The sequence below is a fragment of the Ictidomys tridecemlineatus genome, chromosome 10 (assembly GCF_052094955.1).
Source record: "Ictidomys tridecemlineatus isolate mIctTri1 chromosome 10, mIctTri1.hap1, whole genome shotgun sequence".
Taxonomy (NCBI): Eukaryota; Metazoa; Chordata; class Mammalia; order Rodentia; family Sciuridae; genus Ictidomys; species Ictidomys tridecemlineatus.
In genome coordinates this window covers 26,470,977-26,488,477 of record NC_135486.1, presented here as the reverse complement: position 1 = coordinate 26,488,477, position 17,501 = coordinate 26,470,977, and the positions used below count along the sequence as shown (strand labels likewise).

Here is a 17,501-nt window from a genome sequence, read left to right as displayed (position 1 = left end):
ACTAAATCTTTCAACTGGTATTTGATATACACAATAATCAAATTCACCGGCTTTAAAAGACACCAAAAGAGGTATATCCATATTTCTCATTTTTATTTCCATGCCTATAATCCAGGATAATAAATTATGTATTGAAATGTTACTGAGGGATTTTCAAATAGCTCAGAAGTAGTTTGATTGGTTTTGCCCTTTTTTCTTAAAAGAAACGGTAGTAGGCTGTTCTGTCATCTACCATTTACAGAGTCTACCACCAGCCAAGATGAAAAGGATGCCAGCACATTAAATTTGATTGTTTTTTAGAATAAAGAGAGCTTAAAAATTAAATTTATTTCAGTAAAAATTGAAACTTGTGCCGTAGCACTTGGGGTCGTGATCATTTGCCGAGACCTTACTGACCCTCAGCATCTCTCACTGGTCTCACTACTACTGGCTTCCCTGTTTGAAATCATTCTCGGTACTTCTATATAGTACACTTCTATAGAAAGACAAATCTGAGGATACCGATGTCTGCTTAAATTTTTTTATATAGCTCCCCTTCCAGCATCTCCAGAATAAGGCACAATTGCCTTGTAATGTAGTAGTAACTTCTCAAAGATGAGAACTAGCCAGTGTCATCCACACCATGTGCTTGCATCTCCCCTGTCTCTTGCGCCTCTCGCCGATCACAGAGGCCCCCTGACTTGTGATGCCCACTCCTTGTTCCCTACTTCTCCAAACCAGTCCAATTAGTTTCCAGAGATTGAGTTTGAGTATGACATGAGTACTTAATGGCTTCTATCCGGCACTGATGTTCCTCCACTGTACTCTCAAAATTCCCTATGATAAAAACGTCTATATTATTGTACTACAGTTGCTTTTTTGTCCATTTTATTTATAAATGCTAAGCACTTTGAAGTCGATCTTTATTCTTTAACACTCATATCTGTAGCATTTAGCACATATTCTTGAACACGGAAGATGCTTATTGAATTTGAATGAAAAATAGGATTATCACAGCATGGGAATAATCTACCATTTTTCCTGGAAGACAAGCTGATATACCAGGACAGAGCTTCTCAATGCCTCTGCAAGCCTGGGCCCCCTCTAAATCAAAAGACTTGAAATCAAATTGATTGCTTTGTCAAACATTTAAAACAAATCATTGTTTCTGAATGATTGTGTCCTAAACTTCTGATAAGCATTTAGACATTTTTGTCCTTCAATATGTACCTTTTGGCAATTAGAGATCGATGTTAACACTCTGTGCCACAAGATAGTGTGTGTTATATGCTATCAGTCTGGAGCAGGTCTTGTCCCTGGTGCTGTCCTCATCGCTCTCTACAGTGGCGGAGTGCGTAGCACAGCAGCACGGCATTGATAAACCACTGTATACCTTTCTATTATCTGCAAAACCAATGCTTTGGGAATAATTGAACTCTGCCTTTGAGTTATCTTCTTAAATTTCAAATTCCACCTAATATAGTTACTACTCTAAGAGGCCTCTATGCATATTATTTTTCTTTTGAGTAAGAATTATGCTCACTGTTTCTGGGTTCTTTACATATATCAATTATAACAGTGCAATTCTGTGACACAAATATCAGGCCAAAGAGGAAATGCAGCATTTAGTTTCCATTGCAGTCATACTTATGCAGTAGATTCTCCTCCTACATACCATAGTTACAGTCTTTTTAATATCCTAGAATACAAGGAGAGGCTGGGTGACTTCATGCTGTCATTCATAAGGTAAGATAATCATAGTAACCTGTACCAAGATGTTATGGGAAATTAAGGCAATTTATTTCCATTAGTAACACCTTTGGGATTTTAGCCAATAAGATTTCTTACAGATACCAAAAATAAACAAAATGCTGTCTTAAAAATAATCCATTTAAAAGCTGACTTTATAAGCTCAGAATTCTCTTGGTGCTGAATTTTGTCACTTCTAATATTCCTCACTTTTAACATCTCTAAAACCAGAATGCACTTTATAGTCAACAATGTCTTAATCTTATTATATTTTAGTTGCATCATTTTTCTTTCTTAGGGATATATGAAACCTAGATGACATCCCAAATGTATTAAATCTGATGAAGTAATAAAATCGATTTATTTCAAATCAAAGTGGATCAAGGACCTAGATATTAGACCAGAGACCCTGCATCTACTAGAAGAAAATGTAGGCCCAGTTCTTTATCATGTCATCTCGGGAACCAATTTCCTCAATAAGGCTCTTGAAGCACAAGAAGTAAAATCAAGAATCAATAAATGGCATGGTACCAGACTAAAAAGCCTCTTGATAGCAAAGAGGACAATCAAGAACATGAAGAGAAAGCCTGTAGAGTGTAAGAGAGCCTATAGAATGGGAGAAAAATCTTTGCCACCCCCAAAAGACCCAATCAATAAAGGGGAAAAGGAACTGAATAGGCACTTCATAGAAGAAGAAATACAATCAGTCAATAAATACATGAAAAAATGTTCAAATTAGAGAAATGCAAATTAAAACCACACTGAGATTCCATCTCACTCCAATCAGAATGGCAATTATCAAGAATACAAGTAACAATGAATGTTGGCATGGATGTGGGGGAAAAGTTCACTCATACATTGTTGGTTGGAATGCAATTTGGTGCAACCACTATGGAAAGCATTATGGGGATTCTTCAAGAAACTTGAATGGAACCACCATTTTATTCAGTTACCCCATTCCTCAGTACATATCCACCCCCCGAAGGACTTAAAAACAGCATATTACAGGGATGCAGCCACATCAATGTTTATAGCAGCTCAATTCACAATAGCTAAGCTATGGAACCCACCTAGATTTCCTTCAACAAATGAATGGATAAAGAAAATGTGGTATATATGCACAATGGAATATTACTCAGCCATAACAAAGAATGAAATTATAACATTTGCTGGTAAGTGGAAGAAACTGGAAAATATCATGCTAAGTGAAATAAGCCAGTCCTGAAAAGCTAAAGGCTGACTATTCTCTCTAATGTGGATGTGATGGTGACACATAATAATTGAGGAGAGGGAAAAATAGAAGTTCATTGGATTGGACAAAGGGGAATAAAGGAAAGAGAAGGGGGATGGGAATAGGAAAGACAGTAGAATGAATCAGACATAACTTTCTTTCTCATATGAATAGTTGTGAAACTCCACATCATGTACAACTACAAGAATGGGGTCCTAATTAAAAGAAGTTATACTCCACGTATGTATAATATGTCAAAATATACTCTACTGTCATATATATCTAAAAAGAACAAATTAAAAAATAATAAAATAATAGATGATAGTAGGTACTTTATATGATCGGTATCTAGGCAAACTGAATAAATAATAAAGTTCTATAATTAAAAAAGAAAACTTATTTTTTGTTATTTTATGCTTATCCCATTAATACTTATAACAATTAATACTTTATTATTTCATCATTATTTTACTTACCTATTTTTATTGTATGTTATTGCAACTAATGAGATTCTTTTGTTTCTACCACTTTTGTTTTCACTGAGAGACAAAACTGGAACAACCTCAGGTTTCAATATTAAACACTTTCTGGTGGTTTTTCTAGTCTTTGCTGTGTCATGTCTTTTTGCATGCTCCTTTTATCACCAAAAGTTGAGGGATGTTCGTGACTGCTACAACCTATCTTTCCAAAGTATTCGTGGAGGCTGAAACTAGTTCTGGAAAGGAAAAGAAAGAATGTCTCCCCTTTGACAACCCTGGGGCAGAGCATACGGAGGGGGTTCTCAGACCTCCTTGTATCTAATGGTTCTTTCTGGAGTTCAGCTGTCTATTGGGAGAACTGTTTCCCCTCTCTCCTCTGTATGCATTCTTTAGTCTTCTTCTCCAACCATGTTTCTCTAAATGCAGGTATATGCCATTCTTCCCCTTTACTCCCCTCACACATGTCATAGCAGGTACTGAGATGTCATTTCATTGATATCATTGTTTTCCTAAGAGAATGGGTATGACTTTCCCAATCTACTGACTATATTTTGTATGTGTATATACATACATGTGTGTGTTATGTGTGTATATACTTTTTTATAATTCTAGGAAGATAATTATATATATATATATATATATATATATATATATAGTATATGCCAAGTTTAAGAAGTCAAAGTAATCCATCTCAGAGTCTCAAAGATGCTGTTTGAAAAAAAAGAAAGCACTATTTTTATGAATGCTTTAAATCTTTTTTTAATTTTCCAAGTTTCTTAGGAAGACTATGGGAAAATTACAATATTTACATTTTATGTTGAATATGCCAATGTTCAAAGCCTGTAATACCTTTCTTCTTCCAAATTCCACTCTTTTCCACACTGCATCTGTTTTTACAAATCACTATATATTTCTCTACTCATCCCCTTCACATTCAGACCTGCACACATACCCTGCAGATAGATGGAAAGGCACTAAGACAAACAGCAGTAGCACGTCAGAAAGGAAACTGGTTGTTCAGCTCCTGGACAGCACCTTGAGATGAAGCTGGAAGAAGCACAGGCTTTCTCTGAGGTGTCTTGCAAAAAGGCACTCATGACATTCCTGAGGGAGCCACCCGCATCACCTAAGCACCTCCTTACACCTCACTCTGGTAGTTAGAATGTTGACATTCAAATTTTGTGTGTGCAGACACAAACATTCAGACCACAGCAACCTCTTTCCAAAACATTTCTGCAGTTCTTCTCCCTTCGTATCCAACATGTTATTTAAACAGCAATAATACCAACAACAATTAATGTAGCCAGAGGACAAAAGTTTCAGTTTTCTCTCCTGAAAAACATGTGATTTTGTTCAAGTCATAGGCCAGTTTCTCTATGAAGCATTTCCTAACCCAAGCAACAATGTTACTGCCTCTTTTATTTGTGCTTCCTCAGCACAAATAAAATTTAAAAAGAAATATAATTGAATTCTGAGACAGACTGTAAGTTTTGTTTACATGCCTGCTTCCTGAATAAACTGTGAACACTATGTCAAGACATGTTTTGTCTTAGTCATCTTTATGTCTCCAAGGTCTGGCGCAATGATCAGAGCATTGCAGGAATAAATATTTGCTGAGTAACTAAAATTTCTTATTTTGTGCATTCATTCAACAAACATTTTTCAAAAGCCCTAAACTTCATTTCTTCATAGATACTATTTCAAAACGTTCTAGTTCTGAACAAATATCTTTATTTTCTTTATACCACACCTCAAGAACGATCAATTTCATAATTAAGATCATATATGAAAACAACCATTTTCCTTTGACAAAAATAATGGTTTTATTTTTCCCACATTGTTTTTCATGATTGTTAAAAAATTATCCAGATGATTTTCCATGGAGGCCTTCAAGTGATTTAATTAATCAAAACATATTTAGAAAAAATGGAACTTCAAGCCCAGATTCAAATCTCCACGTTGACTGAAGTTCAAATTATGCTTTTGAGAAGTGCCATTATAAAGTCAGTATCAGTTGGCTACATTTTGCCTCTTAGACTTATGTATCAGAATGGATGCGGACTATTGGAGAAGGCTTGAGAAGAACATGAAATATTACTGAAATGAAAAGAGGTCCTGATAGGAAATTTTAAACGAATAAGCATCGTGTAACTTAGTTATTACTCATAAGCTTCACCTGTGCATATGAAAGACACTGTTAATTAATTAATTATATGGTTGATATAAACTACTACAAAAGACTGCATTCTTGCTATAAATATTCCAAAGGTCATACCTGTTCTGAATAATCTATGCGTGAACATCAGAGGGCAATGAAGAGCATGCAGGGAAAGGCATGCTGCCTTTAGTTTACATGATCCATGATCTTTCTGTGTTCATTTCTATCTTAAATTTTAAGGCAGGGATGTTATTGTTAAAATGTGATATTTCTCTTTCCTTTTCTATCCCTTAAGGTAGTCCCTTTGCTTGCTGTGATCTCCACTGGACCCTGTAATTCTACCCTAGCCACTCTTTTAAATCTTCAGTGTAACAAGCTGAGTGATCTTGTTAAAATGTAAGATAATCATTCCAGTTTAAACTCTCCCCCAAGTTCTCATCTCACTTAAGTCAAAGCCAGTTCTTCCAGTGGTTTACAAAGCCCCACACACTCTGAGCCTTTCTCTCTCTGGCCTTTTAACTTCCTTGCCTACTCCTGCCAATTTCATTGCTATTCCCCAATACCTTAACCCCTGGCATTTGCTATTCCTCTGCCTGGAATGCTGTTCCACAAAACAATTCCCTGGTTCTCTTTCTCATGTCTTGACAACTTCATTCACAAGTCACTGTCCAGTGAAGCTGTCTTTGATCATTATATCAAATGTTAAATTGCTAGTTCCCCTTTTTTGTTTTAGTTTTCTCTACTGTAGTTATCACACCAGCCTACTATGTATTTTATCAATTACTTACTCATTTGGTACCCATCTAGCTCTTTTCTCTAGAATATAAGGAATTTTAAAATTGTGTCTTTACTCTTATATTTACAGAACATAGGACATTGCCTGATCCATTGCAGGCAACACACACACACACACACACACACATACATATATATATATATATATATATATATATATATATATATATATAATTTGACTTTAATTTTAAAATGCTTTTAAAATCCACACCATGCATCACACTTCATCTTTGCTAGTATAATAAAATACCTGACACTGGATAATTTATAAAGAATAGACGTTTTATTTCTCAGCTCTGGAGGCTGAGAAGTCCAAGATCTAGGCACCAGCAGGTGTGGTGTCTGGTTAGGGCCTTGTCTCTGATTCTAAGATGGAGCCTTGAATGATGCATTGTCCAGAATGGAGGACTGTTCTTCCTCACATGGTAGAAGACTAGAGGATATGAACCCGCTCCCCAAAGCCCTTCTGATTGTGGCACTAATCTGTTCATGATGGCTCTGTCTTTACTACCTCTCCACCACCACATTATCCCAATACTATTGCATTAGTGATTAAGTTTCCAACACATGAGCTTTGGAGGGACTATTCAAACTGTCATATGTCTGAACTACTACTAGAAATAGCTGCTTTACATAAAACCTATTTTCATTAATTTTTTCCTGTCTCAGGCATGTCAGATCTATTGAATTTAAAAAATATATTTAATGATAAGCTCACCAAGTATGTTTCATGCAGTTTAAACCAGAGAGCTATCTATCTACATTTTAAGTTCATTAAATTGGAAATGGTGGTTTAGTCTTCCTTCCTTCCTTCCTTCCTTCTTTCTTTCTAAGATATGTTTGGTTCAGAATTTTCATTACTATGACCAAAAGACCAGACAAAAACAATTTTAGAGGAAGAAAAGTTCATTGGGAGCTCATGGTTTCAGAGGTCTCAGAAATGGCCAACTCCATTGCTCTGGGCCTGAGATGAAGCAGAACATCAGGATGGAAGAGTGTGGTGGAGGAAAGTGGCCTAGGATATGGCCACCAAGAAGCAGAGAAAGCTCTCGGTCACTGGGGGCAGAATATTAACCCCAAAGTCACACCCCCAGTGATCCACCTCCTCTAGTCACACACTACCTGCTTGTAGTTATCACCCAGTTAACCATTCAAATAGATTAATGCACTGATTAGGTTAAGGCTCTCCTAACTCAATCATTTTTATTTCCAAACTCTCTTGCATTGTATCCCACATGAGCTTTGGGAGGATGTCTCATATTTAAACCAAAACAGAGAATTTAGTGTTTCCTAGCATAAAATGAGTCTAAAAACATTCTTGCCTTGATAAATGCTAAGTGAATCTCCTTCCCTTATGCCAATCTTTGCCTTCGTGTATATGTTCACTGTTCCAGGCCAGGTCCTAATACCTTACACCTGAATTATTGTAATGATCTTCTAACTAGTCTCCATGTAGTAATATAGATTAAAAAAATAAAAAGAGTGTTTTTATATATTTTTGTTTCTGAAATAGAGATGCATCTTTATTGAAAGGTCAACATGGGTCTGCCTTATGCATGAAAAGTGAATGCAATGTGATATTTCTCTTATTTCCAAAAGTACATTTTTATACTAAAGATGTATTTTATCATGGAGGAAAAATGTATTTTCCTGCAGAGTTGCTTCATCATACAATCAATTGGCATTTCCTGCCCTCCACAGTCCTGTTTTTCTCATATTGCAAAACATCTTAAAGGGAAAAAATACATGTTAATCAATCTGGTTAACTTTGAGGAAGACCTCCATTACAGAATGATTCATTGCATAAATTTGAACTAAGAGCAGTCATGTGCTCAGAGCTAATATTCTTTTCATTAAAGAAAGTTTGCAGGTGCTTACTTTGAGCTCCAATTGGAGTTTTTGCTTAGGCACAGCAGATTCTCACCAGCATCGTCCATGGCTCTCTGTGAGCCCATTTCTGTAGTTCATGAATCACAGCTCACAAAGCACAATGGGTTGCAGAGAGGAGAATTCACACAGTGTGAACCCTCTCCATGTGCTACAGCTCTTTTCCCCCCTCCTACCTCTCTGTCTTTTAAAATTTATTACCTTTTCTTGCTTTGCTGCTCAGAGGAACACAGGCTTTTTCCTGTAAGCCAAGTTCTTTATGATCACTCTAAATTTGGATGGAGCTCACAGCAGCTAGGTCATTGTAATACAGTTTCCAGGATTCATGGGGTGGTCTAGGTTGAGTCGGAGCACTCAAGTGCATCCATGCTGATTGCTCATGCTCTTTTTCTTTCCGTCTGAACTTTGGCTTTTCCCTTGGTTCTATCGACCTTCTCTGGGATTCCAATTAATTGGCCTGAGCTGCCACAAATATTGGTAATCATGGGATGGCGATGAAGTAAACAAACCTTCCTGTGTCTAAATGATTGTGTAGTAAAAGGAAAGTTTCCAAATTAAGTTCACATGAACTTAATTTTTGTCTCCCAGCCCTAGCTGTACATGAGAATCATCAATTAAACTTAACTCTCCGAAGGCAGAGTCTGAACATCTCTGTTTCAGATCTCCCTGGGTAATTGCTAATGAGTGTTCAGGGCTGAGAGCCACTGATGAGCTACCAGAATGCAGGCTATTCTACTGTGTAGGGGATTGATGAGCAAGCTTACAATCACATTTTTGAACCTGAAAAACTTAACCAGATAAAAATAGACCTGATTCTTACTGCTTTATGAGTTTCTCATTTAAATTCTAGTTTGAAATCAAATTTTATCTATCTCACCTGAAAACACTGAAATAACAACATTTACTTAGTCTCTTAGAAAACAAGGGAAGAATATGGTCATATAGGATGAAACATCATTATGTCGGGGTTTGGCAAGGAAACAGCCTTATTGTGAACTTCAAGTGTTAAAGTGAGAAAAGAGCACCGACTGTTATCAGCCCCAGCAGGAAAATGATAAAACCCATAGTATAAATGCACTCACTGTAGGATAAAGTGCCTTTTGATGGAATTTTACTGCATGTCACATTTGGAATACACCCTTGAAATCCTTTATGCCTAAATCTAGACCACAGAAAGGATTCATTACAATCCAATTAAATTAAAATGCTAAAATTTATTAAATTTTTTTCAAGCTGTTTTTTTTGCAATTATAAGACTGTTTCAGAATACCTTAGTTAAATGACTAAAACATTAATTTGATCTCATATATTTTCCTTTTAATTACCATTCACAACATTGAAATAGCCGTAGGAAATAAAAGATGCTATCTGAATGAACTACAGTGATATATATATTTTTAAAAGGGACCATAAGAAACAAAATAAATACCAAACCAGGACCACACACACTAAAAAACTTATTTCTCATTTTCATAAAAAATTTAAAACACTGAAAGTTAATTCCCTAACCACTAATGAAAGAAAATGGATATGATAGCACATATATAAACAAGGAGATTTTCATGTATGTTTAATAAACTGGCACGCGTGTATGAGACACAAAAAAAATCAATGAACTTGAGAATAAATATATGACAGCAGTTTTGTCCTTTAGGAACTAACAGTTAAGTAGGAGAAGACAAGAACATTTAGATATCAGTAAAACAGGATGAAATGTGGGAAGCTCTTTAATAGAGGTGCAGACTAGTGTGGAAGTAATGACTACCACCCCCACAGCAGTATGAAAGTACTATTCCCCTGAGAGAATATCTAGAAATGTTCCTTGAGTTGGGGTGATTTTTGAACAAGATGGAAAGTAGAGGAGAATTTCAGAGTGATGCTGTAAAGTGGGAAAGGATGTTCCAGGGAGAAAGGGAGCTACTTCAGTGAAAAAATGAAGATGATTGAATTGAGAAAATAGAATACTTTAGAGTGGTGTGTAGAGGTTCACCTAATGTCAGGGACACACTGTGGAATGTTTTCAATGAGAAGCTGCAACTATTCTCTATGTAGTACAGAGCTCTCGTGGTTCTTCAGAAAGTGTGGCTTAGATCCCATTTAGAAGGATTATTTCAAAGATGGTGTTAAAAACTAACTTGGAGAAGATAATGGCTAGTTGGAGAGAATTTGGTAGGCTACAGAGTAGTACTACATTCAAGAGATGAAGAGGACCTGTGCTGAGGCCCTGGAGACAGAATGGATGGACTCAATTTAGAAGACATCTTTGATTTCAAAACAGCAGAGTTTGAAGAATTGTTATAGGTGAAACATGAGCAAATGTTATGGCAAAAAAATACTAGGGATATGTCTATTTTGCAAAAGAAATATTTCCAGCATATGTAAGATTAGCAAAGTGATGTTGAGAAGGTTGTTCTGATGAAAATTTTGAAGAATATTTTGGAAATCATCATATTGTTTAACATACGTTATAAAAAAAGAAAAATAAAGAATAAGCATGAAAGTTAAGAGAAGGCAGCAAATTGAAAGCCTAAAGTCACAGAGAGCTACAAGAATGGCCAGAGTAAGGGGGAAGCAGCACGAAAATGTGAGTGATGTCTCAGAGACATGAGACAAGGTAGTAGAGGAAATGGGTGAGCAGAAGTTGGAACAGATAAATAAAGGAGGCATAAATGGGGCAAGTTACCTCCCTTATAAACAGATGGGAAATCCAAAGATACTACAAAGCAAAAAACATGGTTAACAGGAGGCATTGGCCTCAGTGAATAATTTTGTGTGATTCAGAAGGATGGAGAGGATGGAGACTAAATGTGAAGACCATGAGCAGGATGAACCTGGTAATGAATTGCTACCTTGTTGCACGACTAATAAGATAAAAGCATATCAATAGAAACTTTGTAAAGAAGAGATAAATATAAAGTACTATTTTCTTTTCCTGATAGATTAAATAAGAGCTGGTTGTCACTATGGATTTGTTAATCACACTTTAGCACCAGACACCCACCAACTTATAGCCTGCCTTCCAAGTGGATTTCAAGGTCAGACTTTGATCCTTACAGGGAAGATTGATGAAATGGGGTGAAAGGCATATGCCCTGATGGGGAAACCGGAACTGTCCTGACCTGGACAGTAAGGCCCCAGGAAGCCCACTGATTCTAGATTGAACCCAAGTTATGTTTTTAAACTTTATTTTATATTTAGATAAAAATCATTATTTATATTTATGAAGTGCAGTGTGGTGGCTTGATATGTGTATGCACTGTGGAATGATCAAATAAGGCTAACTGACACATCTCTCAACTTAAATATCATTTCTTTGTGGTGAGAATATTTAAAATATGCATTGTTATTGACCATAGTCACTGTGCAACAGAATAGCAGAGCTTATTTCTCCTATCAGCTGTAACTTTATACCAGTTGATCAATATCTCTCTTTCCCTGTCCATCCCCTGCCACCACCACCAGCCTCTAATAACACTGTTCTACTCCCTACATCAATGAGTTCTATCTTTTTAAATTCCAGGTATTAGTGAGATTATATGATATTTGTCTCTCTGTGTCTGTCTTATTTCACAGGACACAATGTTTCTGGATTCACTTGTGTTGTTGCAAATGGCAGAACACAAGCAACCAACATATGTATGACATTTCTAATCATCATAGAAATACAAATTTAAACCCCCAATGAGATACCACCTTTGACGTGTTATATTCACTATTTTAAAAAAGATGCAAGATAACAATTGTTGGGAGGATGTGGATAAAAGGGAACCCAACACAGTGATGGGGGTATTGTGAATTACTGAGATCATTTTCGGAAAAAGTATGTAGACTCTTCCAAAGATAAAAAATAGAATTATCATATGATCTAGTGATCCCACTACTAAGTATATATTGAAAGGAAATAAAATCAGTATGTCAAAGAGACATTTGCATTCCCATATTCATTGCATCACTATTTGCAATCACCAAGATATGAGAACAAACTCAGCATCCATAAACAGATTTGTACATTTTTTTAAAAAATGTGGTCTATATACACAATGGAGTATTTTTAAGAAAGCTGAATTAAGTTTTAAGTAATGTGACACTCCATTGGAACCAGTAACAGTGACAACATACAAACACTTAGTTTGATGGGTTTAGTGACATTTGAATGGTGTTGGAAGATTTCTGTCTAGTAATTAATTCCTGTCAAGAATTAGATGTGTAATAAGAATTGTAATGCATTCCTCTGTTATATATTTTTAAAAATAAAATCAATTAAATAAAAAAAGAATTAGACCATTTTCTTATTCAATTGGATGGGACATAAAATGTCACCTTTGCTTCTGTTATATTTTTAAGCAGAAAAAAATTAAGGGGAAAAATATAATTACATCATGTGGGATGCAGATGTAATCACACTTACCAGAATAATATTGAGGACAGATACAAGTGTATCTTCCTATCTCATTGAGACACGTAGCCCCATTCTTGCAGGGATCTGAAACACATTCATTCACTTCCAAGTCACAGTGCCTTCCTTGATATCCTGGGACACAAAAGCAGGAATAGCCATTGATGCCATCCTGGCACACAGCCCCATTGTGGCAAGGGCTGGAAGCACAATCATTGTGATCTATTTCACAGAATCTTCCAGTGTATCCAGCAGGGCAGATGCAGACAGGGTCGACAGGGTCTTGGTGACAAATACCACCATGTTGGCAGGAGTTCATACCACAGGAACCAGTGGTAATTTCACAGGTGATCCCACTATACCCAGGAGGACATTGGCACTGAAAGCTCCTTTTTCCTGGGGTGTTCACACAAGTGGCACTTCCTTGACAGGGACTGGAGAAACAAGGATCTCTCATGTTGTCACAGTCTTTGTCCAAATTATTGGTTATGTCTGAACAATGGCAATTGCTATCTTGTGAAAAACCTTTGCATGCAGAATTGTTTTGGCAAGAATTTGACAGGCACCTGGTGTTGTTTTTATTGCAAAAAGAATCTACGAGGAAATAAAAAATATCAAGATTAAACTTATAAAATTGTTGAGGGTTAAATTAAAGAACATCTTTCTTTTAGACCCTATGTCACCACAAATTCATTAATGAAATACATAGTTGGCTGCATTCTAATGATGAGTTTTAATTCCCCACTTGTCAAAATTTTTTATGCTAATATGAAATTTTAAAAAAGGCTGGTTTGAGATTCTTTCTTCTCCTCCTTATTCCCTTTGTCAGGTATAAGATAATGTGAGTTGAAGTAACCATTAACCCTTCCTATATACTTAGAATTTTGAAAATCACATTCTCTCATGGGAGACTTTGAGAATATTGGGAAGTGAATTACAAAATTCTCTCTGAATAAGATATAACTAATGTTTAAGTGAAGACTGTTATTTGGTTTTTGACTGTTTTATCACAATTCCAACTTATGCTCTAAAGAGAAATGCACAGAAAAATGATAAAAATAAAATTCTGGTTATTTACTGAAGTTGTTTATGCACTAAACATTCCAGAAATTTTACATATATTCTTTCTTATTCTAACCGCAACACAAAATAATTATGTAAACTTTACAGTTTTAAGACAGATTAAGTCCCATCACAAGGATATTGATGTAGTAAAGTTTGTGCAAACTTTCATTTTCCTAAAATCATGACTTTTTTAGGAATGTGTTTTTTAAAATATATTTGGAACAACAACCTGCATGAAAGGAATAATTCTTGATTCTTTCCAAATTGATCATATACTCACGTGAATATGTTTTCCCTGGACATGTAGGCATTCTTATTTTCTTAATCTTATATATTGAGAAGTTCTATAATTTGACACCTCAGTTGTGTCGGCCCACAAAATACAGTTTTTTTGTGTGGAATCAGATAATACATTGTTCTTTTAATTCCTTTCTCACAATACTGCCCCAAAGCGTAATAGCAGATAATAAACAGTACAAGCTTGTAATAGAAAACAGAAAATAAATTCTCTTAAATCATAAGACACAAATACACCTTTAAAAAGGATGGACCATCTTCTTAGGAAAATTCCTTCTCCCTCTGTTTTTTTCTGTTGGTTCTGTTTCATGGAGAACTCAGATTAAAGCAGATTTTGGTACTGGAAGCAGTTCTACAGGTACAGATTGAGGATATTATGTGATTGGTTAGACTTTATCCATTTGCCCTAGAACTTTTCTTTCTGGATTGGTTCTCTGAATGGACTAGGTTTAAAGATACTAATGACTCTATTGCCAATAATAAAGAGAGCAGTAATTGTCCATGATGTGATCTGGTAATGTAGACATGCAAAGTTTGACACTGGATACTTCTTATAACCACTTATTAAAAGCAAGCAGCTGAAAGACTGTGTACATAATATATACAAGCATTTTTTGGAAACAGATATATATAGAAAGAATGGATGCTGATTCTTTTCAGGACCTACTCCAACTCCTCTCTTTGCTTCTAAGACCTATAATTAGACTCAAGTCCCAGTGGGGGAAAGGTATTTTCATAAGGAGTTACACTACGAACAACAACAAAAAATTCTATTTAAATTTCTAATTTACACAGACAGAAATCCAAGAAATACATGTGGGAATAGATATTGAGGTGACTACAGAAGGACCATGAAGCTGGATCTGTCTGAACTTATTGATAAAAAATCTCCCTGAACAAAGATCCTACCTTTAATGTTAACAGTTCAGAGTTTTAAAAGTTTATTGACTGAAACAAAAGGTTGTAAATGAATTTAAAATTTGGACATGACTTAGTTGAATAAAGGAGAAAACATTCAAAAGCTTAGAGAGCTTGGAATATTTATTTATTTATGCTGGGGATTGAACCTAGGGTTTTGTGCATTCAAAGCAAGCACTCTACCAACTGAGCTGGAATGTTAGAGCAGATATTAAGACCTATTCACACTCTGGGACATGCCTGTCATCCCAGTGACTCAGGAGGCTAAGGTAGGAAGAATACAAGTTCAAAGACAGCCTTATCAACTTAGTGAGGCCCTAAGTAACTTAATGATACCCTGGCTTAAAAAAAAAAAAAAAAGTGGGGAGGCTGGATTGTGGCCAAGTGGTAAAGTGCCCATGGGTTCAATCCTGCGTCCAAATAAAAAAAAAAGAAAAAGAAAGACCTATTCCCCCACACTAGAAGAGGCTAGAAGAAATATCTTTTACAACAGAGGTGTCTATCCACATATCAGATAAAGTGGACTTCAAGTCAAAGTTAATCAGAAGGGGTAAAGAAGGCCATTTCAAACTGCTTAAGGGAACTATACATCAACAGGCATATTAATATTTATGCCTCAAACAGTGGAGCAACTACATACATCAGACAAACCCTTCATAATCCCAAGAATCAAATAGATCACAACACAATAAAACTGGGTGACTTTAACACACCTCTCTCACCAATCGATAGGTTTTCAAATCAAAACTAAATAAAGGAGCGATAGAAATAAAAAATACAATTAATAACTTAGATTTAACAGGCATATTTGAAATATTTCATCCGTAAATAACTGAATACACTTTCTTCTCAGCAGCAATGGATCATTCTCTAAAATAGACCAATATGCTAGGCTACAAAGCAACTCTTAGCATATACAAAAAACTGAAATAATACCTTGCATTTTTTTCAGATTATAATAGAATAAAATTAGAAATCAATGATAAAATTTTATTTAAAAAGTAGAAGTTATCTAACATCAGGAGACTAAATAATACACTATTAAATTACCACTGGATAGCTGAAGAAAACAGGAATGAAACAAAAAATATTTACAGGTAAATGAGAATAGCAAGACAATATCAAAATCTTTGGGACAGTAGGAAGGCAAATCTAAGAGGAAAGTTCATTGCATTGAACTCATTCATAAAACAAATAGAAAATCACCAAATAAATAACCTAACTTTATATCTTAATGCTCTAGAAAAAAAAGAATAAATCAACACTAAAAGCAATAGAAGACAGGAAATAATTAAAATGAGAGCTGAAATTAATGAAATTGAAACAAAAAGAAATAAGAAAACAAGTACATTGGTTCTTTGAAAAAATAAATAAAATGGATAGATTCTTAGCCAATCTAATGAAGAAAGAGAGGAAACTCAAATTACTAACATTCATGATAAAAAGGAAACATCACCAAGGATACAACTGAAATACAGATGATATCAGAAGCTACTTTAAAAATTTATACTCCAATAAAATCTAGATTCATGAAGACAAGTGCACTCATACATTACTGGTGGGACTGAAAATTCGTACAACCACTCTGGAAAGCATTGTGGAGATTGCTTAGAAAACTTGGAATAGAACCACCATTTGACCCAGTTATCCCACTCCTCCACTTATACCCAAAGGAATTAAAATCAGCATACTATAGTGATACAGCCATATCAATATTTATAGCAGCTCAATTCACAATAGCAAAGCTATGAAACCAGCCTAGGTGCCTTTTAGCAGATGAATGGATAAAGAAAATGTGGTATGTGTACACAATAGAATACTACTTACCTACAAAGAAGAATGAAATTATGGCATTTGCTAGTAAATGGATGGAACTAGAAAATATAAAGCTGAGTGAAAATAAGCCAGTCTCAAAAAACTAAAGAGAATGTTTTCTCCAATATGTGAATGCTAACCCACAACAAGGGAGGGTGGGTAGAGGAAGAATAGAAGTTCATTGGATTAGACAAAGGGGAATGAAGGGAAGGGAGTGGGGAGGGGATAGGAAGGGCAGTAGAATTAATCATACATAATTTTCCTATTGTTGTATTTGAACCCATGACCAGGATAACTCCACATCATGTACAACCACAAGAATGCAATCTTAATTAGTATAAGTTATACCCATGTATATATGTATAATATGTCAAAATACACTCTATTGTCATGTATTTATAAAGAAGAACAATTAAAGAAAAAACACATCTGATGACCCAGCACAAGTGATTAGTGGAGTGAGGGATGCCTATCAAGTTCTTCAAGCTCCAAGCTTAATAAGCCAGTCAGTATTTCATGATTTTAATTTCTTATTTACATAATTAAGAGGCCAGGTTCAGTCTTGTGGTTTGACACAAGGGGAGAGAAAGCATTTCCATTAGCCGTTGCTAGAGATAATAAGGGCAAATGTAATTAAAGAAGGGCTCCTGTGGTTAAAGAGGTAAGAAACAGAAACAGGTGTTGTAACTAAGATGGAGTGGCTGTGGTTGAAGTTGTCAGGGGGTAGCAAGT

General features: G+C 35.5%; 1 protein-coding gene across 8 annotated transcripts in view; it reads right to left on the bottom strand.

Annotated features, from left to right (window-relative positions):
• Positions 1 to 17,501, bottom strand: part of Crb1 (crumbs cell polarity complex component 1) — a 219,533-nt gene that overhangs the window by 140,782 nt on the left and 61,250 nt on the right. For all 8 annotated transcript variants that reach the window (XR_013426459.1, XR_013426457.1, XR_013426458.1 and 5 more), the window contains exon 2: positions 12,687 to 13,268. Coding sequence is in view for 5 of the 8 variants with exons in the window: in XM_021729895.3 (XP_021585570.2) it covers positions 12,687 to 13,268 (582 nt within the window). In the remaining 3 variants the exon portion in view is untranslated. The remainder of the gene's footprint in view (positions 1 to 12,686; positions 13,269 to 17,501) is intronic.